At 42.0% G+C, this 23,207-nt stretch overlaps 1 protein-coding gene across 1 annotated transcript; it reads left to right on the forward strand.

Moving 5' to 3' along the window:
* LOC145458044 (uncharacterized) lies at window positions 1-21,035 on the forward strand. The gene is made up of 20 exons (XM_080336353.1): window positions 1-139; window positions 719-945; window positions 2,006-2,510; window positions 3,297-3,647; window positions 4,092-4,562; window positions 5,706-5,745; window positions 6,941-7,233; window positions 7,925-8,067; window positions 8,131-8,275; window positions 9,320-9,471; window positions 10,174-10,666; window positions 13,968-14,180; window positions 14,843-14,936; window positions 14,996-15,102; window positions 16,017-16,208; window positions 16,720-16,837; window positions 16,905-16,968; window positions 17,575-17,777; window positions 19,295-19,425; window positions 20,655-21,035. Exons 1-20 carry the CDS (start codon window positions 46-48, stop codon window positions 20,828-20,830), a joined length of 4,212 nt encoding a protein of 1,403 aa, XP_080192479.1. The 5' UTR covers window positions 1-45; the 3' UTR covers window positions 20,831-21,035.
* Window positions 21,036-23,207: the final 2,172 nt, after the last annotated feature.

The following is a 23,207-nucleotide window of genomic DNA, read 5'->3' on the forward strand; positions in this document are numbered from 1 at the left end:
TTTTTTGCAGTTAATTAAGAATCAGTATAATTAGTGTAATTGGGTATGGAAGATTCTGATGAATTTGATCCGATGTTTGCTGTTCCCGCATCAATTGATGACAGCCATGGATTCAAATCATCCACAGAGGATCCACTTGGTAATATTTCGTTCATTTTTGTCTACAAATATCGCGTTCTGCACCGTAAAAAAACAGGTTCTATACCAATACCGAGAAAACCATTACCGAGAATAGACATTACCGAGAATGCCATAACCGAGAATAGACATTACCTAGAATGGAAATTACCGAGAATGTTCATTACCGAGAATGGACACCACTGAGAATGGACATTACCGAGAATGGCCAATGTCAAGAATATAGCTTACTGGGACTGATGTTGTCGAAAAATTTATACCTGAGCATCGATACCGAATGTGGCAACGCCGTGATGCACACACACGACCTGTTCATATGCATAACATGCCTGTATTGCATTCTCGGTAATGTCCATTCTCGGTGGTGTCCATTCTCGGTAATGGCCATTCTCTGTGGTGTCCATTCTCGGTAATGTTCATTCTCGGTAATGGCATTCTCGGTATTGGTTTTCTCGGTATTGACCAGACACCAAAAAAACACCACCAACTGACACACTATTATGGTATTGCACTGTTCCAGTTGAGCGATCACCTACTCTAACACTATTTTAAACTGGAAACATTCCGTTTTTTGCCTCAGGACTATCCAGCAATGGTAAACTTGCAGTGGAATCTTCAAGCTTCTCATGTCTGCAATTGTCTGGAGTGACGCCTTACCAAGACTCGGAAAGCCTTTGTATTGACGAAGATCGTGACAGCGTCATACCCTCGTCACCCGAGGCAATGCATATCGATCTATCTGCCACTCCAAGTGCAGAGCTGGACAACGGTACATCTCAAAGCAACGCGGAACAAGACGTGGAACGAGTTAGTGAACAATTTTGTGACTATTTTGAATAGCTACGATGATTAGACAGGCCTACATATTAATACAGATTTGAAAGCTGTCAATTTTTCAAGTCCGAAAGATAGGCTGATTGTTGATAGTCTTATTAAGACTGATTAGTGATTACGGTAGAGCAGTGTTTCTCAAACCTTTTTTCACCTCATACCCCTAATTTGATTTTTACCACACGACATACCACTAATTTGTATTTCACTACACAGCGTACCACCTGAATTAGTTAAGTGTTACTTGAATGCACCGGTGTTTATTGGTTGGTTATTCCTGTTAGTACTATACCGCAACACCAATACCAATGGATAGCAAGAGAACACCATTTATGAGATAATAGCAACTGTTCCTTATGCAGAAGCTCGCCAGTCTGAGGTATGCCATTACTCTCAGCACTCTTCCACGCGTACCACCTAAAAATCTCTCGCGTACCACAGTTCGAGAACCACTGCGGTACAGCGAAATATCGGTAATCTAATTCGAATCTAATTTGTGAACTGTTTCTATGTTCTAATACGAATTCCGTTCAAATTCCTGGTTTTCCGGAAAATGCAACAGCAGAACCGTAGAGTGTGAAGCGAGCCAAGCTGTGTTTACTCACGTTTGCCATTTTTTATGCTTATATGGGAGGACTAAACTCTGATTTGATATCAACGGAACTTTAGTTGTACTTTATTTAAATGTCCAAGTTTTTGCAAATTCAGTCATGCTAATTCTAATCTAATCTAGAAAAACTGAACGTTTCGCAGTTGTCCATCTTTAGAATGTACTTAAATGTGTAACAGGTTATAATGCCCTGGTGAAGTCTCTAAAAATATCACTTTACAGGGTATTACACTTCATTAACCACGCTTGAACGTCAACTGCTGTAAATCTCTATAACAAAATTCCCTACATTTCAAAATTAATTCCAAGGCACATTGTATTGTTTTCATGATGCGACCAGAGACATAGTGTCATCGGTTTTTGCTGTTCCCAACCCTTTTGTGCTTCGGTGGGGTACCGGGTGCTGTAAAACATTGTCGTTTTCAGGATGATGGCAGAATGTCTCCCGATATGATGGCGGTGGGAGATACGTTGAATGACGCGAGTGCCGATGCCGCTGTTGACAGCGTGGGTGAAAATTACGTGAAGGAATCACACAAAACCGAATCAAAGGACTCTAACAATTCAGTTGGCGTTGAAAATACATCGGTGGTCATGGAGGGTGCAGATATGAATTGCGAAAATTCCAACGGGTCTGATCCGTACAACGCCGACACCATGTTGTATACGGACTCTGCCGATGACTCGAAGCAAGCTTCATTTTCCGTGGCGTTCAATCTCCCAAAAACAAGCAGTGATTCAAACTCCGTCCCGATCGCCGACGCTGCTAGCTCTCAAGAAAACTCTGAAAAACCAGCCGCTCTGGCCAAACCCGCGATGAAAAACTGTGACATACTGCAAATCTACCCAGAAGACACACCGCCAAAGCACGACCAGGCAGAAACTGCTTCACATATTGCCCATGATGATAAGGATCTTCAAAATATGCAAGGTATGCAGAGTGCACATGTGTATGCATGACTTTTCAAACAACTATTTGGAAGTGGTAGAACTGTGTTACAAATCTAGCTTGTTCTCCATGTCGCAACCAGCAAAGTGTGCTTCTTCAAACTTTACAGCTAGTCATACTGCGTATATTAGGCCTACTCTTTTAAAGCTAATTTACTTCTATTTCCTTTTCTTCTATATACCTCAAAATAAAACGAATAATTATTTGAGTGGTCCAAAACAGCAACAAGGCAATCACCGCTGAAGGATAGTGCTCCGCAATGGGATTTCTCCCGTATATTAGGTTTAAACCAGTGCTCTTATACGGTGTGCACGGTGCACCCTATGGAGTACACTATTACCAATAGGTAGGCTATACACGAGTGCATGAAAAACTTGCAGTTGCGGGGTGAGACATTCGACATGTTAACCTTCTTGTATTTTCAGTAATCTGCTTCGCATTTAGGCCATGAGTAGGTCTGCCTGGAGGTGTGGTGCCCTTGTTTATAGTATGAGTAATCAAAATCAGCTATCCATTAGGCTATGTGATATGCATACTATACATTGACTGCTAGTAAGTGTACAGGATGCATGAGTTATTATTTCGTCTCAACGAGTTTAGTATTCACCACATCAAAAAACGTGGGATAGGACTGTTCTAAACGACCAAATTCGCTGTCCTAATTGATTGAAGAATTTCCGAATTTCTACAAATAAGCGAGCGAGGCCTCTCTTTTCCCTATTTACGACTCCCATTTGACTGTCAGATCGGTCGCACGTTGTCTTTCAGATTCGCAAGAGCACTCACAACCTGAACTCGATCTTCACCTGACTTTTGACTCGCAACAATCGGAGGGCCTAAGCTTGGCAACTGTCGACATTAGCAATTCGGCTTTACCTGACGAAAATCATAGCGTCGACAAAACGGATGAAATCGAAAAGGATCAAGCTATGGAGAACGACGAATCCAGACCGCAAGCGGAACGCGAAAGCGGATTTTCTCCGGACTTCACGTCCTTTGCCAGCGATGTTTCCATCTCAAACGGTATCGCCGCGCCCCTAACGCCAATTGCAGAGGCTGAGTGCGCGATAATATCCTCTGTAGATGACGATGAGCGATCATCGGCTGAAAATGCGTATGGTAATTCCGAATCATATGTTTATATTGCCATATTTATTCCATTCGAAACTTTCCGATTGACTCTTATTAGGAGCGAACATCAGTAAACTTACGTTCGACCAAATTCGAAATATTGACAAACTCGTGTATTGTTTCATTAGCGATGTGCTGTCATTTGGCTATTTGTCTCTGTTTTCCGTAACTGCGTTTGTTATGTCGTTCACAAGTCTACAAGAAAATTCTTTCTATATGTCGGATTAGGTTAACCGTAATTACCGTTGTTCCCACCCAATGAGAGACAGCCGAAAAGCTTTGAGAGCAATATGTTTTTCAATACGAATATATATTGTTTGTTTTGATATTGAAGTTCTGTACTTCTAAAAGCCAGAAGACTCTTGGAGTTACAGAACTTCGGTACACAATTGCATTGTATATATTCTTATTGAAATACATTCTAATATTTAGGTGATTGCAAAGCGATCGAAGACATTCCATCAATTGAAGAAAACAATGCTAATACGACAGAAGATGTGCTCGCACCTCCTTTAGATATGAAGAGTCCGGAAACAGACGTCGAAGAGTTCTCACAACAAATGGACAAAACGGATTGTGATACAGCAAACACAGCAACAGAGGAAGCGGAAAATCAAGGCGAAAGCAGCGGTGATCGCGAGGAAGACACTGATATGAATGTTCACGGCAATAACGGAAAGGTGGAGATCACGCCTTCCATGCAGAGCACGTTCGTAAACGAATCGCAGAGCTCGTTACTGGTGGGCGTTACGTCCGATTCCTTGGACGACACTTGGGCAGACGGCGTGGACTCTTCCTTCAAGGAAAGTTCATTTGCTCAATCGAACGATGCCTCGCTGGAGTGTTCGCTGCTGGAGAGAAGCGAAATAATGGAAATGGATACCCAATCCTTCACGTTCTCACGTGAGTCGATGGGTTTTTGTATCTTTACTAGGGCTACGCAAAAGCGAGTGACTATCTGATTCAATTTCGAGTTGAGTATTGAGGCGGCACTGCACCCATTAAGACTCGCAACAGTACAAATTCCGAGAAAGTTGAAATATGTCCATATTTGTGACTGGAAGCAAATCAATGTCAGTAAAATTTAATTTTGTATTTCGTAACTGTGTTGATCTCATCGTCTTTTATGACCATAAAGTATATACCGTAATGCAGGCTGATTGCTGATATGTAGTTGCCATGATGCCCATGAATATTCAGAGCCTTGTGCTGAATGTTTTGGAAGCTGTATGATATGACCAATCCAGGTGTCACAGTATAGATAACTAACTTACGGATAGATACCCAACACCCGTCGTCACGCTTGCTTGCCCGGAGGAAATTACTGCTCAGCAATCTGAACGCAGCATAATTGCTAATCCCATAGCTGACGACCCGCGCGCCTAAATTCAATAAAGTTGGTCTTATTTGAAAGCTAACGTCGCACTGATTCCGAAAATATACATTAAACTCTGATCAGGGCAATGAAACCCCCTTGAAATACACAAATGTCTGAAAATCGGCATTGTTCTGAACAATCGCAGCGATGCATCACAATGACCATAACAATGGTCCTTGCGTGGTTGCGATTGTTCAGAACAATGCCGATTTTCAGACATTTAGGTGTATTTCAAGGGGGTTTCATTGCCCTGATCAGATTTTAATGTATATTTTCGGAATCAGTGCGACGTTAGCTTTCAAATAAGACCAACTTTATTGAATTTAGGCGCGCGGGTCGTCTGCTATGGGATTAGCAATTATGCTGCGTTCAGATTGCTGAGCAGTAATTTCCTCCGGGCAAGCAAGCGTGACGACGGGTGTTGGGTATCTATCCGTAGGTTAGTTATCTATAGTCACAGCTCTTACGGTGGCATGAAAGCATCTGAACTCCATTTGCTGTTGAGAAAAGCAAGCTCTTAGAGCCAATACTGTAAAAAACAACTTGCTGGCCATAACAATTTATACTCGTTCGGATTTGATTACTGTTGTGCCCATCCCTAATATTGTCGTAGATTTTTGGAATTGCTCTGCATTCAATCTTCTAATCTCAAAGCTGAATGTTTTCAGGTTCTAAGGAAGCTACATCTGAAAGCACAGCACTAGCGAGGTAAGTGCCACTCTTGATTCCCTAGATCGGGCTTGATTAGAGTTGTTAGTCAGCAGGCCTTTGTTTTATCAGTTGAGTGATGCAGACTTTAGTTTTGCAGTGACCTCATGTTAACTCACAAACTTACAATGCTGAAATAACAGCCTGTTCTCTTGGTTGAATATGATTTTATGAAATTTACAGCCTACAACACATATCGCTCACTCGGCTGTTCGCTTATCTCAGAGCAATCAGTTGGCAGGAGATTGGTGTAAAGAGAGAATTGCTAGTCAAGTAATCTGTATAAACATCTACTTCGTAAGCAGCTCAAGGATACTGTAATTGGCGCCACTCCAGAATAACATCAACAATTTACCAACTATTAAAAGGGGTTGTGATCGCTGTGCTTGGTAGCGTGATACTTGCCCCTGAGCAGTCAAATTATGTGTCTGGACTTTGGTAATATTATTGCTTGCGAAATTTATAAAGGCTCATTGCTAGACTTGAAGTCCACTGATCCGCTTTATCGACTGATGTCGTGAAATTGCAGAGGAAATCGTGGTATGTTTATAGGATATGGTTGATTGACAGGTCTGTAAACGCTCATTTACTAGATATCGATGTATCAATATACCTTTAGGCGCCTTTGTAGGAATATCATACATACATACTTTCAATTTTAGACAGTATGGTGTCCTGGAAATCAACCTTAATCGATACAAATCACCAAGCTACTTACAGTCAGTTGTTGTTTATTCGAGATTATCTTCCCTGTTACCTCGAAGTAAATATTGGGTAGCATTAAAAATTTGGGTCTGGTCATCTCTAATGAATGGGTCACGGTAGGTATGAAATACACTAGTAGTTATAAATTTAAACTAAATAGCTGGTTGGCCAGAACATGCCAATTATTGGAACAATGGACTATATTAGGCCATTATGCAGGAGAGACTAGCACTTTGTAAAATTGGAATACAGGATGTCGCAGGGAAATGACATCAACGCCAATGACATGTTGTTGTGATAAAATAGGCCCCACGAATGTTTTGAAACGCTGGCCTATGGGATTTGCTGACCCGAGCAGTATGTGTTTTGTCATAGAAAGTGCAATGTGTATGTTGCTTGATTAGCAGAAGGTCTGGTAAAAGGTAAAGATTTTATGCACAAGAATGTTGTTATATCGTAACAATTACGATTCCTGTACTATGTTTTTCAGGGATGACGTCAAAGAAGTATGCGATGTCGAAGGCGATAATGAGTGCGCGGACGCTATTCGAGATGTAGTATCGAACATAATCGACTCGGTGGTTGAGGACAATCAACCCCACGTTGCGGATGCGTTTCTAAATCCAAATCTTACTGCTCGTAAACCAAAGAAAACGACAAAGTACGAGATGGTGCCACTGATTAAACGTATCGATGGGAACAATAACAACTTTGGTTCGGAGGAGAGAGACAATGCCGAGCACGAGAAAAGCTCAGATACCTTACCGGTTGATGATGGGTCAGGTTCGTATAAACTTGATATATATCCAGCAATGCCATCGACATTGATGAAAAACTAAAGATTAGTTATCTGATGCATAAAAACATGTATTACATAGCAATTTGAAGCGCAGACCGTGTAATGCGTAATGTGGAACCATATGGAAATAGTGAATTCTTGCGACTTTAATTGTCACGGCATAATTTGCTACATTGACGATATTTTGAATCTGGATTACACGTGCGAGGTACGAAGGCTGCGTAATCGCGGCATATTAATGAACAGGCTTCAAACGAATTTCCGGTTCAGTTCATACAGCCTGTGGATTTAGTCCACGCAGCAACATTCAAAAGTAGGTTTTGTGTTTTGAATTCCTAGCACCTTTTCGCGGGCCACTTAGAATAGCTCTGCGGGGCGCACTTTGCCAGGTCTGAATTGAACTCTGATCGCTGGTGAATTGACTATAAAAAGGTCATTTTTCGACATGACCCCAAAAAAATTGTCTGCACCTATAATCGGTGGGAGTTTTTTACCTTATTTTAGTCAACTTTCGAAGCAGATCCAGAACAACCCGTTTTTCATGTGCATTTCATGCCGATTAGTTAAATATAGCCCCCCTATCACCCCCTTCGTTATTTTCGCCCCCCCCGTTTCTCAAAATCGTTAGGAACTTCTGGTATTAAGAAAACCCGACTTATGAAATTCAACCCGCAGACCATGATATCGACACCATGAGGTCTCCCGATCAACTCGTGTGCGGGTCACCGAATAAAGCCGGGCTGTTGTACCGCGTCACACGATCGGAGGTAATCGACACGCTTCTACACGGCGAAGTTATCTCTTCAAAAGTCGTGATGGTGCGTTTCGTCTGGCTTTTTTTTTTCTGTGGCGATGTCTACGTCCGATGGATGTATTTTCAGAATAGAGTGCGGTATCAGAGAAACCGGCCGCCCCACTTGTCGTCATCGCAATCGTCCAGCGGTTCTGGATATTTGGGCGACACCAGCGGCTTGTCCAGGTCGTCATCGAACTCATCGGGGCAGAGAAATTTTCGCGGGTCGCCAGGTACAATTTTCTGTCGACTGCGTGCGAATTTGAATTGTCGTAGGCTATCTCTGCTTCAAGTGACAGATTCCTGTAGCCTGATATCAGATTTTGATTCATGCTGCTAACATTCTATACCAGCTAGTTTTGTGTCTGATGATAAATGACCTAGTAATGTTGAAGGCGTTATCGCAAAAGGGATTACACAACCATTCTGTATTTTGCGGCATTGATTTTTTCGCGTTCTCCTAGGCACTTTTAAGCGATTAGTTGAATTAAAAAATATCACACTTGAGAAGCCCCGGAGACATTGTCGCTTTAGGATGTAGATTAGGACAAGACAGACTGCGTGTTGATGGTGAAACGCTCTACCATGTGTTGATGGTGTCGATCGAATTAGTTGAGCAATAGTGGTCACTCGTGGCTTGTTTGAAAGAAGACATGTCTGGCGCAGTGAATAGTACATACTTAATCACACTAGGTATACCGTGTGGACTCTATAAAGAAGTAACCAAAACTTGCTCATTTTTACATCACGGTTATTTCGTCTTCTTGATTATATACACGTTATGTCGCCCTGCTGTAGTCTAGCTCGCGGCGTAGTTGGTTAGGTGATGAAATTCCAAATCCAACGATATGTGACTTGTTGGTTTCGCATCCCATCGAGGTCGTGTTTTACAGTGTTGAAAAGTGAAGCAAAATTTTTCGGAAAAACACGCTGGTGCCAACTGGAAAAACTCAAAGCTACTACAACTATTGAAAAATATGGTACATAAACTTTAATACTGTGAAAGAAGTGGATGCATTCTAAAACTAACACCGCCCGGGCAGGCATTGCTAGTTGACGAAATCTACTTGACTTGTCAGGAAAATACTCGTTTGTTACTGAGCTGTTACCAGCGGGACGCGGGCTCTACTATAATGAATGGCTTTGTGAAAAGTCTAATCCCATGACAAAGCTACAGTTGAGTTACATTCGGCAACGCCTGCATATATACCACCATTACCACCCGGCCAATGGTTGATTAGCGTCACTGTTTTGAATACACTTTCTCGTCGGTATAGTTGCTGAGGAAAGGCCGTCATTTACAAGTTCGAGTTCCGATTTCGACAAGTTTGCACGATACGCTGACGGTTCATCGACCACCGACCGAGCCACGTCCCCGATCGCTACGATCTCGGCACTACCTGCGAAGAGTCTGTGTGCACCCGCCACCGTAAGTCTTATTGTATTTTTGCAAAGCGACAAAGAAATAAATGTGATATTTTGAGGCACTAAAGCTGTTCAAAAAATTTTTCACTCAAATTTCACGGTTTCACTGAAATTCGAAAATAATGCCTCGAAAGTCGTATTTCACTTGCATGAAGATTGTGGGAGTCCTGAAAACTAAATATCATGACGCATTGTGAAGAATACAGCCACAAGCTTACTCTGATTCTGTGAAATCTACATTGGCGCAAAATTACATGCTTCCACATATCGACTATCACGTGATTTCTACCTGCTTGTCAGTTCATTACCTCTTTGAGATCGCCGATTATTACGTGTTACATCACCACCACCAATCAGAGTTACCATGTTTTTTCATTATTTAGAAATGTCTTCATCCAAACGTTACTCCTGATCATCTCGAGATGCTTGAAAAACGATGATTGGTCATGGCAAAGGGAATTAATTTGTCGCCGTAAATACTATGGCCGAAATTTCAAATTGGTTCTACGAGGCTTCTTCATTTGGCATTCCAGCCAGATTTTTTGTGCAGCCTTTTTTTAAGCATCCTAACATTAACAATCTAATCAGTGAAACGTGAAATTTGGAAAAAAAAAGGTTGTTATTTTTTAATAGCCCTGGAGCACACTCGTAGTACGGCCTCTCAGTAGGCATGAGCTTGTTGAAAATTGTGATGTCATCTTTACAGAGTATCTCTCCTATCGTCGTGTTGACACCGTTGTCCGCTCAGCTTATGTCTTGCCACACTCGGGCCACTCCTGTCGACAAAAAAGCGTGTGCCGACGTTGTCACGCCTTCTTTGTCGCATATCGACCCGCCTATCAACGGCAGCACTCCGCTTGAAGAACCACCGGGTGGCGACGCCACGTCAAGTGACGTTGACACTACGAATTCGCCCGAATTCGGGTATCCCGGCGATACGAACGTGGCTATGGCAGCTGTCTACCAAAACATCACCGAGAATTCGCCTACTGTCTCGATAACACCCTTGGAAGCGACTGATCTGCATAAACGTGGCGGCGATGCCACGTCGTCTGACGTTGACACTTCGAATTCGCCTGAATTTGGGTATTGCGGCAAAGCGACTACGAATGTGGCGATGGTGACTGGCAACAAAGGCATAGCTGAGAATTCGCCTGCTGTCTCGATGGAAGTGAACCATCTGGACAAAGATACACCGGGTATGTTATGATACCTTTTATGAGACGTTTTATGAGACTTGTGCATGACTAGAACCAAGTGATAGTACTCAAGACTAGGACGGATAAGACAGACATTTCTTTGTAACTTCCCAGGATAGTAAAGTCGCCACATTATTGGAATATTATCTATCAGCCCTGATTAGGGCTGGGCAAAATCGAGTACCTGAGTGATTCGATTCTGAATCACGTATTATGCTTCGAGTCGAGTGTTTGAGTACCACTCATTATGACGTCACAACAGAATGTAATATGTCAATGTTCAAATAGGTACCTTTTATTCCCCGACAAACAATTTAATGCCTCTTATCCATCACATTAAAGATACTTTAATATTTTTTTGACCATGCCAATTGTACTTGTGACAATGTTGTGGGATGATCATGACTTCAGAGATGTGACGTTCGTAGTGGGGTTGGTGCGAACCCCTGAAAAGTTCAGGTTCATGTGAACGCGAACCTTTTAGAAAGGTTCTGTGTGAACGCGAACGTGAACTTATGACGTCACATGACGTCATATTGCTAATTCCAACCCTACATTTCAGTAAAGTGATATATTTATATAAACAATACCTAGCGACGACTCAGGCCACATTATGCCACAATGCTCAAGCACGTGCTGACTTTTTGAACGTCGCCAAATCTATCAACTGCTAGATTTTTTACATTATACAATGATGCATTCTTTATATCACTTTCATTGATTGGTTGAATAAGCATCATTCACATGTAGTGTGTGTTGTTCAATTGCGGGTCAAGCTCACAGCAGAGTCTTTAAAATATACGCAAACGGAAAGCTGAATATTTCAAGCAAACTTTTGTAACAAAGCAAGTAACATTCTTGAGATTAGCAAGGCGCATGCTCGTTTCATGTTGATATTTTTCACGCTGCCATCGCCACGCATGCAGTGCTGGTCCGAAGATCAAGTGCAAAGAATTTGGTCCAGAGATGTTAAAATGGCCTGAAAAATTGCAATACCGGTATATAAAAAAGGTTCACAGTGCAGAACCTACCGAGATTCGTTTGGGAACGTGAACCTCTTAATTTCAGAGGTTCACACTTTCACACACAAAACATGAACCTCACGTCGACATCATCCCTAGTTCCTAGCTTTGTACTATGTTTCGTATGCTTCGATACGGCTAATCAAGGTTTCAAGGCCTCCACTGTGGAAAAGTGCATCGAAACTATAATTCTCGTTGATAAATTACCTTTCAGTGCTGAGGAACGTATAATTACAGTACTCGAAAAAATCTTTTTTTACTACTCGACTCGAATCATTAAAATCAATACTGGATTCAGATTAGAGTACTCGAATCATTGTGCCCAGCCCTAGTACTGATACTTGGATATATATTGACATGGGAATGAAGTCGAATATTTTAGGCTGACGCTGGTTAGGGATAATCGTAAACTAGTAGAGATTTCGAAAGAACTGTTGACATACTAAGTTGTTTTGAAATATCTCCTAGCTGCTCACGATTACCCTTGACGAGTGTCAGCCAAAAATATTCAGGTCTAATTTTTATATGTATATAGTATTCATTTGTTACGTTTGTTTGCTGTTAGCTGTTGTTTGATGAGTAAGCGAGTGAAAAACTCGATTATATACTGGCGTCCAGTGACATTGCTAGGGAGTTGCGTGAGTCCTTGATAGATCATGTTTTTTTTTTCGGCAGGTACATTCATCTGCGGAAGATGAACAAATGAATATCGATATGTAATGATAGTAACTGAATAGGGGACTGGTGGTACTAAACTTAAATACTCCTTTCAACATGACATTCATTGCAGTCTTTTGTGTGCTCCGTATCAAGAACAAGCATATAAACAGATATTCAAATGAAAACCATTTTGGCAAATTATGACGTAGCAATGTAAATGCAAAGTTTGCGCTAGACAACCATGCAGTAGTCATAACAAGGAAAACGGTCGAGAATTTGAAAGGCGGAGAGACATTAACACATGTATAGCGGCTTTTATCGATGAACAATTTCAAGATTGCAAATGGTGGTAATGTTTTCGAAATTTCAATTTTCCAGCTGTAAAGTCAGTTTAAAGAACCTAGCCCAGTGGTTACCACCTTTTTTTGATGTCAAGGCCGAATTTCAAACTTCAGAGTACGTATGGAGCCACACGAAAACACTCGAGTAATTATAACGGAAATTTTGAAGCATGAAGGCATGTAATTCACGATACCCCCATCTGGTTAATTATAAGCATGCACATGCACATTGCACAACTGTATATGGATTTCTATAGATTGTATATTGTATATCGGCAGATTGGTTAGTGACATAAGCAGAATATTATTGAACTTCGTGCTATTTGTGCTTGACTATTAGCCGTAAGTGTGATGTTGTGATGTTTTGATTGTGACGCTCTTCACGGAAACAATCTATAAAGGTCCATGACCTGTAGAATTCAAGATATGTGGCGGGTATTCGCCCATGCGTTTGACGGTAGTCTGCAGGAATTCTCTTCCCTGTTCAGAAGCGACCATGAGTGGCTTAGATAAACTAATATCCGTTATTTTGGGGAATATTTGTGGAATGAGAGCCGTCGTAAGGCTAGCTTGGAGCTGCATGTGCTTTGAGAGCCTTGGTCAGGAATCACTGACCGAGACTGTGTAGTGAAAGTATGCAAGTGTATGATTTCTACTAGTCATAAATGACCGATAACTTTGATCAAATTCCTTATATTTTCACCACATTGTAACACAGCTTGTATAAAAGTACGAAGTCCAAAGTTTGTGCAGCGATGTACGCGCAATACATGCATCCTTTACTGCCTAAGCACTAGCGTGTGTAGTTAGATTACCGGGTAGACTTTGCCAGTACCCACTCCTGTATCATGGCTCTTCATTGCCTGCCCGTTTTTCCATATTTGTGTCGGTAATTTGTCATTCAGCCATGCACTGTGCAGTGTGTCCATGTCTCGTAGCCTGTTCTTCCTTTTTACTGCAATTGTAGGATTGGTAGTCAGATTGATCGATTTCACTTAGTCGTTTCGACTCCTTCATATCTTTCATTGTGTCGTAAGCATGACTGTGGCGTCTGAGTTTCTTTGTATTTTCTCTTGATGTAGTCGACGTCATGGAAATTTTGTAACACTCTTTGAGTCGTAGTTGGCTAAACAATTTAACATGTACTGTCCAGAGTCCAATACTGACTCCACTTGCCATACTACACGATTCGGAATCGAATCACACAGGTAGTCCGGTTTATATCTGACGAAATTCTAAATAAATCGCATTGAGCTGATGCACGATCGCTTTTTCCAGGCATTCCGGTACTGGCACGTCCCCCCCGGGAAGTATTTTTCTACCCCGGAAGCATCCTCGTCAACGCCATGGAGTCCGGGAAGTACACGGTGGTTTTCGACGACGATAAAGTAGAGAGGAAGATTAGAGAGAACGACGTTTTGTTTATCGACAAGCTGGAGCTCGGGCAGAAGGTTTACGTGCAAGAAGACGGCCAGTCGTACTACAGCGAAGGTACTGTATCGCGCGTTTAATGCGAGCTGATTTATGTTACAATGAATCTGTGCCTACTGATACTGTTTTGACAAAAGGCAAGAGTACATGAGTATTTGTTCACATTAAATGTTTTTTTCAATGCTGTACTGCACCATACTCCTTAGAATCTTAAAACCAGGTTTTACTTCAGCACTTTGCGGTACTTTTGCTTGACGTAGATATTATAATATAGACGTTTTGCAATATTTTATCTGCTAAGCAGGGCCCTGTCATATCACCAAAGATAGTCAAGGTAGTCAGTATTGCTACTCAAGACGAAGAGGCAAACGTTATGCCGTAAACGTCTGCTAAGTTACAAGTAGAATAGCGATTTCAAAATGCGTAGACTTGATCTGAGATATTTCGTAGTAAATTGGAGATTGGTTGCTCTGAAAATCACAAGATTCATCTCGCTCGACAACATAAAATGACAGACGACTCGGTAATAGATCAATTTTCAAAAATATTTCGGCTAGTAGTTCAAGTATCCCAAACCCGCTACTTCATTTCTTGTCATGCATATCCATAACACTTGCCTCTTCGATTTTCATTATAAATAGAAATGGCTGGGATATGCAGTCTTTGATTATTCTGTGAAAAGATTGTTCAAAGCCTTCTCGAACCTATTTTTTTCGGTCCAGGTAAAATAGTCTCGTACTGCCAAGTCAATAACGAAAGCGGCTATGTCGTCGAATTGGACTCTGACTCTGAAACTGAACCAAAAAAGGAGAAAAGGTCAGCTTTTGAAATTACGTACCAGCTGTTCTTATTTAGAACGCGTGCTTTATTTTCAGATTTCCCAAAAAACGTGTCATCGTCAAACAGACTGAGCTCTCGAAGCAGCAAATGCATTCCCTACTGCAGCCGCTTACGAATGTATCATCATCGGACGTGAGCTTGGGTGGGTGGATAACGTGCAATCGCACTGACAAGACCTGATTGAGATACTTGTGCGAAATTCAAGGGATTAACTATGAATACTGTAGGAGTTTACTTACTGTGTTTCCAAAACAGATATTTTGTGATAAAAATGCCAGTTTTTTAAACTCTGGTACAGGTTGATATGGGACTTATTAATCAAATTACTGTGACTTATTAGAAATTCAATTTGAAGTAGGCTATTTCACATTTTGATATTGACAGAAAATTAATGCTTTTCGGCAAATATCTGGCTGTGTCAACAAAAAGAGTTTGTGTATCATCTAAAAATAGTACATTGAGCGCTCTCGTATTCGGCATTTCATGCCGGTGACGTCGTATTTTGTGATACAATTGTTGATATACGATATTCAGTTGAATTCTCTGCTAGTTGCTGACGATTACTCCTGACGAGTGTCAGCCGAAAATATTTGGGTTCATTTCAATATGAATATAGTATATATATGAATATAGTATAGTATATTCAATATACCATTCAAGTGTATACTGAAGCTCTGTATCTCCAAGAAGTTGTTCAAATATCTTTTATGTCTGTATTGGTCAAGAATGAGGATATCTGTCTGGCTCTGATCACGATGCTACCTTGCGCTGTATGGAATTGCCTGTAACGTCACCAGTATATAACACTTCACTCGTGTCGACAGATCACTAATTACACTTACTCGAGTCATATATATTGCGACAACTGCAATTTTGTGTGCAAATGTCACAAGTATGCGATTGAAAATGACGTCAGGAGCTATGAACAATTGTTTCTTTGTAATAACGCGACAAATTTATTGATTTTCTTTGTAAATCTAGGGCAGCGTTTATTCTGTTGCCTTGAACTGTGGCGGTTTATGAACTCTCGGCAACACGGCAATATCATTGTTACAGATAATATCGTCGACGGGAAACGCAAGCCCAGACGTTCCTGTACTAGGGCTGCGGCCAGCCCGGCGGCATCACCATCGCCGGGTTCCTCTCGCACACCCAAATCGTCGCGCAAAAGAAAAAGCACCAGCGTCGATCAAATGTCAACCAGGGCCGACGCCAAAAGGACGAAGCTAGTATACCAAAAAGTGAAAGGTGAGGGTACGTTTGGCAATCTCTGTGGTGCAGAGATTTTTCATCCAGTTAGTGTTCAGTTTTACTGTGGTAGCCGATTGACAGACCTACTTGATTACTTTAAAAAAGTAGATGTGCTTTCTATACCAACCACCTCTGGAAACGGAGGAGTTGACTGGGGCCAGTAGATGAAAGGCTAGGCTGTCGGCGGTCTCTGGCTAGCAACCGGCTGCCGTATCCTGTACGCTACATTTATGTACTGGACTCTTTGCATTATTACCTGTAATTGAGTCAATTTGACACAGAAAAATAGTAATTCGATAAGGCCAATTCAGTTGGAATCAATTTCATTGCATCCAGCCTTTCGAGCTCGATACAATTCAATTAGATCATACTCTGCACGCAATCAATCATACCGCATCCCAACAAATATGAGTGGGTGGAATTGCGCAGAATCGCATCCAGAGATAGTCTGATAGTCCCGGGAGTGTCGCACCCAGTCTCGTCTCCGAATTTTTCTCGCTCATTTCAGATACCGGGCTCAAAGTCCTTTTCGGAAGGATGTGCTTCTTGTTGACCTCGACTTCGGGACAGGGCCTGCCCTCCGAGGCCGATTCTGACATGTCCGCAGCCGGGACTGGCTACAACAGGTAGCGACGGCGGAGTCTGTGACGTCGGTCTGCTGTGTCGTGAAGTTGCAAATTCTTTTTTCGACAGGGCGGAACTACGAATGAAGATTAAGGCTGGCGCCGGTGAAGTCGTGAGGACCTTTTCGCAATTGGTGAGCTCGTATACATGGTGCTCGCTGTGATACTATGCCGTTTCTGCAAGTAGCTGTAGTAGTACCAGTACCGGACATGATAGCCTGATGGACGGATGCTCGTTGATCTTTTATGGATATATACTGCCAAGAAATGATCAATTTAGTTCTTGAACACCAGATTAAGTATATTTAGGCATGGTTGTAAACTTGTCAAGGACATTATGCTGACAGTTCAGGGCATTCCGAAGCTGTAATGCAGCATGTAAAAGATTTGTATTGATAACGTGGCTTTGCGAAGCAAAATATTTAATGACTTAAAAATCTATCATTCCATATTTTCACACATTAAGACAAGTCATTTTATGGCAGCGTCTTAAGTCAAGTCGTCCAGAAAACGTGACTCCACTCATCCAAACACTGCTTTACTCTGCACAATTCAATTATCTAATTCAAGGCGGGGATCGTGAATCCTTCGCGAAATCTTATCCAACTTTTTGCACCACGATTAACAGTTTAAAATCTGACGATTAGCATTTTACGGGATAAGGTAACGTTACGATCTCCGCCCCGAGAGTGAGCATGGAAATGGACTTGCAAATTGTCATCATTCTTAATTTCTTGCAGTTGAGGAGCAACCGTGACGATCTGTTTGTTATTTCCGACCGTCACTGCCGCACCATGAACTACTTTTGCGCGTTGGCTGCCGGCGTGAAGTGCGTGTCGTACCAGTGGATCGTGGATTCGACCACCTTGAAGTCTCTCCGTCCGATCTCGAGTTATCTGTTACCGGCGGGATACAGCGTGCAGGAGGAGCGGGTGGTGGAAAGGTACATTTTTGTGGATGACCGTTTATTCCAGTGATTACCAACCGCGGCGCGAAGCTAGCCTTCTTGCGGCTCTGATTGACCACTTATATGCCACAAAAGTATAATGCACAGTTATTATTGTTTCTATCAATAATTACAGTCAATTTCTGTATATGAATCCTATAATAGGGGATATTAGATATGTCTGAAACAGCCATAGGCGGCTTCTGAAAACGGGTAAAGAGAATTCTTGCAGACTAGCGTCAAACGCATTGATGAATACCCGTCAGACAATGATATATCTTGAGCTTTGCTGGTCATAGACCATTATAGATTGCCTCTTATGAAGAGTAAATTTTAGAACAATCAAAGTAACAGCTCGTATTGAAGGGAAAGGACGTAGTTTATTTTTGTCCTTGATGTTTTTTGCGGCATATACACCGACTCGTGATACACATACACACGATCTGTGCATATGCATACCATGAGTGCATGATGTGCATATGCCGCTGGACAAGGAAGTGCAGATATAGCCTTTACGGCTTTCTAAGTCATGCACCACCCCTCCATGCTATCCCAGTAATGCATGAGCGCCAAGCAGGGAAATCATGGATACCAGTGTTACTAATCAGGTCTTTGGTCTGGCCCGGCCGGCGATCGAACCCACGACCTACCGATCAAGAAGCTGGACGCTTAACCATTACGCTATCTTGTCGAAGTATCAATACTCAGCGTGTAATCCCCCTCAAACTTGTTCATCAAGTGCTGGAATGTATGAAGAGCCATCACACAACGACGTATATAGTACGCTGTAGTAATTATATGCTTTTTCAGTCTGTTTCAATGCATAGCACTCGCCAATCTGTGTCTGTCAATGCTAAAATACCCAGTATAGAATCTATAGAAGTCTATGTGCATGATTTTGAATTAGATGGATGGTGAGATCCAGATGTTGGCTAGCTACCTTTAAATTTCCGTTATACATATCCTACATGCGGCTCCGTACGTACTCTTAACTTTGAAATGCGGCTCCGACATCCAAAAAGGTTGAGAACCACTGATTTATTCAGTAGACGTATCTTTACTACCAAACACTAAAACTCGATTGGGTACAAGTATTCTTAATTAGGTTATAGCGCAGATGTAAGGACAAAGTTTAAATCACTTCTTTTTTATTATTATTTTCAAAAACGAAAGAAGAAATTGTGACGCTTTTCACATTAAACCCTTTTGCGTCACTCCGTCGCATGCATTTTACAACTACACAAACATATCATGTAATAAATAACAGAATGAAACAACAAGCATTTGAGTGACTTCGAAAAGTATTTTGACACTCGTAGTCATTGACATCCGCAACATGTAATGTAAATATAATTAGAGGTAGTTAAATTAGTCGGCGTTTCTGACCTGGAGAGCTTAGAAATGGAAAGCGCTTTGCGGCTGACCACCTCGACAATTGACCTGCTTTACGTGAGCTATCGTTACGCCTGAATGTGGGGTCGATCATCAGACCAATGTCAGTTTCCTTTATCCAGGTCGACGGTCGTCATCCGACCTTTGTTGGAGCTTAAGGTCTACTTGCGACTGACGAACAATGAGCTCTGGAGACCCCTGCTGTGTCACGCGGGGTGTGACATCATGACGGAAATCTACAACGTGTCCGAAGGTGAGTCTTGATCGTTATTGAAATGTGCGCTCGGACGCGCTGCTTCAGTTCTACACGAGTAATATTGGTAATGGCGTGTGTCGGCTTCACTTTTTATTACTCTTATTAACATTGAGTGTAACTTTGAAATTTTCCCCAAAAAAATTTGTTGTACATAAATCCTCATTTCCGATCAGTTGCATCAGTAACTGCAATACGCAAAATACTCTTTCTTATCCATGCAGCTATATTTCTACACAACCGTAGTGATACGAGCGATGATATATTATGTTCTTTCCAATTCTCAACCGGTTGCTGACGTTTACTCCTGGCGAGTGTCAGCCAAAAATATTCGGGGTAATTTGAATATGAATATACCATTCAATTGTATATGAAATTATAATGAAGAGTACTCAAATTCAGGATTGTAATGACTCGAGTCATGATTATCTGATGACCTGATTTGACTCGAGTCATCCTTTCAAATCAGTTGAATGACTCGAGTCGATTTGTGTATCGACTCCACTTGTACTCATACGACTCGAGACTAGCGTGGCCAAGACCGACATTTCATTGTGACTTCGAGGAATAGTAAAGTCGCCACATTATTGGTATTTCGTCTATCAGTCCTGATATTTGGAAGATAGGGTCAGAAACTGTTAGGATCGAGGAAAATTAAGATATTATGAATCGAGCCATTCTGTATCACTCGAGCGGAGTTGAAAAGAGTGGGTTGAACTGGATGGAACTCAAAACTTGAAAGTGAACACAATGACTTGGACTCGGACTCAAGTCACAACACTTACTCGGACTTGACCCTCTATACTCACTGACTTGCACTAGGACTTGACTCGGTGGTGAATTGAAAATGTCTCGACTTGACTCAAGTCAAAACTATATATTTGATATTGACTTCTGACTCTAACCTTGTGACTTCGTTACAACCCTGCTCAAATTCTCGACTCCTGATTGAATAGTTCAGGTTATAGATTAGCGTTTTGTTTTGTTAGTTCTTAGCGCACAAATAATGATATTAATGGATTTTTCAAATAGATGCCTTCAGTGCATAACGTGTCATTTCACTCTGCGTTGCTCATTTTTCTTCCAATGCTGCCCAGTTTGTAGCTGGCGCCCCCTTCGGGGCCACTGTACTAGATTTTGCCCCGTTCTACTCGCTGCGCATATTTTTCTTGACGCGTCAAAATTAGCTCTTCGAATGTTTCCTCCTGTGACTCCGCTTGTATTCTCAGATTCACCGTTGAACTGCGATGTCGTTATTGCCGACTCGTCATCGATTGATGACGTCAGTGAACGGATAGGCGGCTCCGATATTCCAGTTGTGACTGTTGAATGGGCGATACAGTGTCTGATCATGAGCGAGAAGTTGCAGTTCTATGCTCACCCGCAATTCACCAATTTTTCGTGAGCGCGTATTTCCGTTTTGGGTTTTCGGTTTTAATTCGGCACGGCAAATTGGCGTCACACAATGCGGATGGCAAGGCAACTCTAATGTTTGTGTCTGTGCAATATAGTTGGGATTTCGAATCGTGCCAGTCTAATCATGCTGCTTTTTCACTGCCGACGGGTTTTTGTGCTCATTTTTTAGTTTTGCAATAAAGAGCATTTTTCAATTTTTCATCTCTGTGAAAGTTGGAGGCACGCAATGCGAAGGAATTTCGTTGGTTATGGCAGCGCTGATAAGATCATAAATGTTTGACCAGGGTTGTATCAAATAAGACTCGACGTTCCGAGTCGTAATCTGTTCTCGAATTTTAACTTTTAATGCGAGTGGAGTCCAGGCATTTACACTTTGACGTCAAGTCAAGGAAGCGATACTATCACACTCAGCGTGAGATCTATTTTGTACGCACTTGACGATACGAAACATGCTGATCGAAATGAAATACACATGCCGTAGCATTTTGATGTGGACACGGCCGTTAGCTCTGCGGTCCCCTCCTCCCCGTAGGTTTTGCGATTAAGCCAGTAGATCTCGATCGTGCCGATGGACTGCTTAGAGGTGCCGTGGCAAAGTGTAGTAAACACGTTTATATAATAAAAATTAAGGAATACTCGGTGGTTGTATTATTTTTACCAGCGCAAGACACAATGTACAATGCGATGTCATGAACAGATGGGGGCATGTCCAAAAAATGGTTAAACTCGCCTAGAATCAAAATTATCTGTATAAATTTTTCGTTTTAGTCTGTTATTGAAACTCTAAAAAGTGTCCCCCTTTTCGGACCTGAAATTATGGTAGCCATGTCTGTGCGAGGTAAGGCAACTGTGTGGAAACATGACGTAAAGAGGTAAATCGATCTGAAGGAAATGTGCTGATGCACATCAAATGATGGGTCCTGAGTAGTCGATAGATCTGTTAGTTGGATGATGATGCTACTGTTTCGACTGCGACTGTAGGTATTAGGTGATGGTAAGTAGATATTTTTGGGGGGGAGATAGCGTAGTGGTAACGATAAGACGGAGCCGGGCGCTTCCCGTCGGAGGTTTATCTGGGCTTCTTTGCCCCCGCCGTTGACCTTCTTACGGCGACAAAAAAGACCCGACGAAAGAAAGCACTCACAAGGAATGGAAAGAACTATAGTAGAAAGGGCCACGACTTCCAAAATGATCACCATCGAAAGAACTGTGACATCGGACACTCTAGGCCAGGGGTTCTCAACTTCCCTTGTATAACGGGCCGCATTTTAACAACAGAAGACGCTGCGGGCCGCAGAACAATATAAACATGTATTTGTGGGCAAATGTTAAATTTAGGGTACTGTAGCCTATTTACGAGTCGTATACGGGCATTTAGCACGTTTTTATGCATTATAAAAGACAGCGTTCGCAGGTTTGCAGCTGCTGCTTGTTGTGAGACGATGTATCTTCTAGCGGCACAAGTAACTTCCTTCATGGAGCGTGCATTGCATTCGTTGCTATGTTGGTATTTGCAACTTCAAACCATTCCACCAGAGAATCGAACTCTCTGTTTCAATGCGTGAGCGAGCAAGTATAAAATTACGGTAACTTTTGCGTTACGGAGGCCATTAGCACATTGAGCTGTGAGTGATATGAGAAGAAGTCTGGTGTTCCGGGCCATTTCCGAGCAAATCAAGCAACCATTCTCCTTTCCTTCAATGCCTGGGGCCCTGCATCAATAGCTACAGAAGTCAGCTTTGTCAAGTTGATATTTTTCGCTGGTACCCTCCCCACGTTTGCCCAGCCAGCATTTCCTCTACATACATGTCCATTGCTGTCCACTCTGATAAATTTCAACCAGATAATTAGTTATGCAATGTCGGTTGATTCGACAAAGACTGATTTAAAGTAGTCTACGCGGCAACTGTTTTAGACACACCCCTCTTCTTGATAGGGAAAAAATTCGTGCCCCCTTATCATTATATCACAAAATGCAACCACAATGCTAGCAATACCAACGGCTAGTTTGGTGGCATGGAAGGTTATGGCTGTTGATGAGAGAATTCTCAAATATGAAATTAGGACTATACTCAGAGCAATAATTAAAACCTGGAGATAAAATGCGCCCAGCGCAAATTTTTTTAGTTGACCGCAGCTTCGCGCCCCCTTCAAATGCTTTCAGACCCCATGGGGGCGTGCCTACAGTTTGGGAACCAGCAGTGCTTTCAATAAAGTGTAATCCCAGTAAACACAGTACAGACCAAAGATGTAGAAAAGCCGAGCCGATATAGTAGATATTAGATCTCGACAGGTCGTAGAAAGGGGGATTTTGTGTCGACTCAATTCAACGTCTTTTCCATGTCCTTCAATAATGTAAATATTAC

The sequence above is a fragment of the Botryllus schlosseri genome, chromosome 15 (assembly GCF_051294905.1).
Source record: "Botryllus schlosseri isolate E-star chromosome 15, Bs_hap1, whole genome shotgun sequence".
In the NCBI taxonomy this organism is placed as follows: Eukaryota; Metazoa; Chordata; class Ascidiacea; order Stolidobranchia; family Styelidae; genus Botryllus; species Botryllus schlosseri.

What these genes read in the sequence shown, in the direction of transcription:
- LOC145458044 (XM_080336353.1), top strand. Translation starts at nt 46, where the DNA reads ATGGAAGATTCTGATGAATTTGATCCGATGTTTGCTGTTCCCGCATCA. An exon ending in TCTCTTCAAAAGTCGTGATG is followed by an intron (nt 8,068 to 8,130) that starts GTGCGTTTCGTC and finishes ATGTATTTTCAG; the next exon opens with AATAGAGTGCGGTATCAGAG. An exon ending in ATCATCGGACGTGAGCTTGG is followed by an intron (nt 15,103 to 16,016) that starts GTGGGTGGATAA and finishes TCATTGTTACAG; the next exon opens with ATAATATCGTCGACGGGAAA.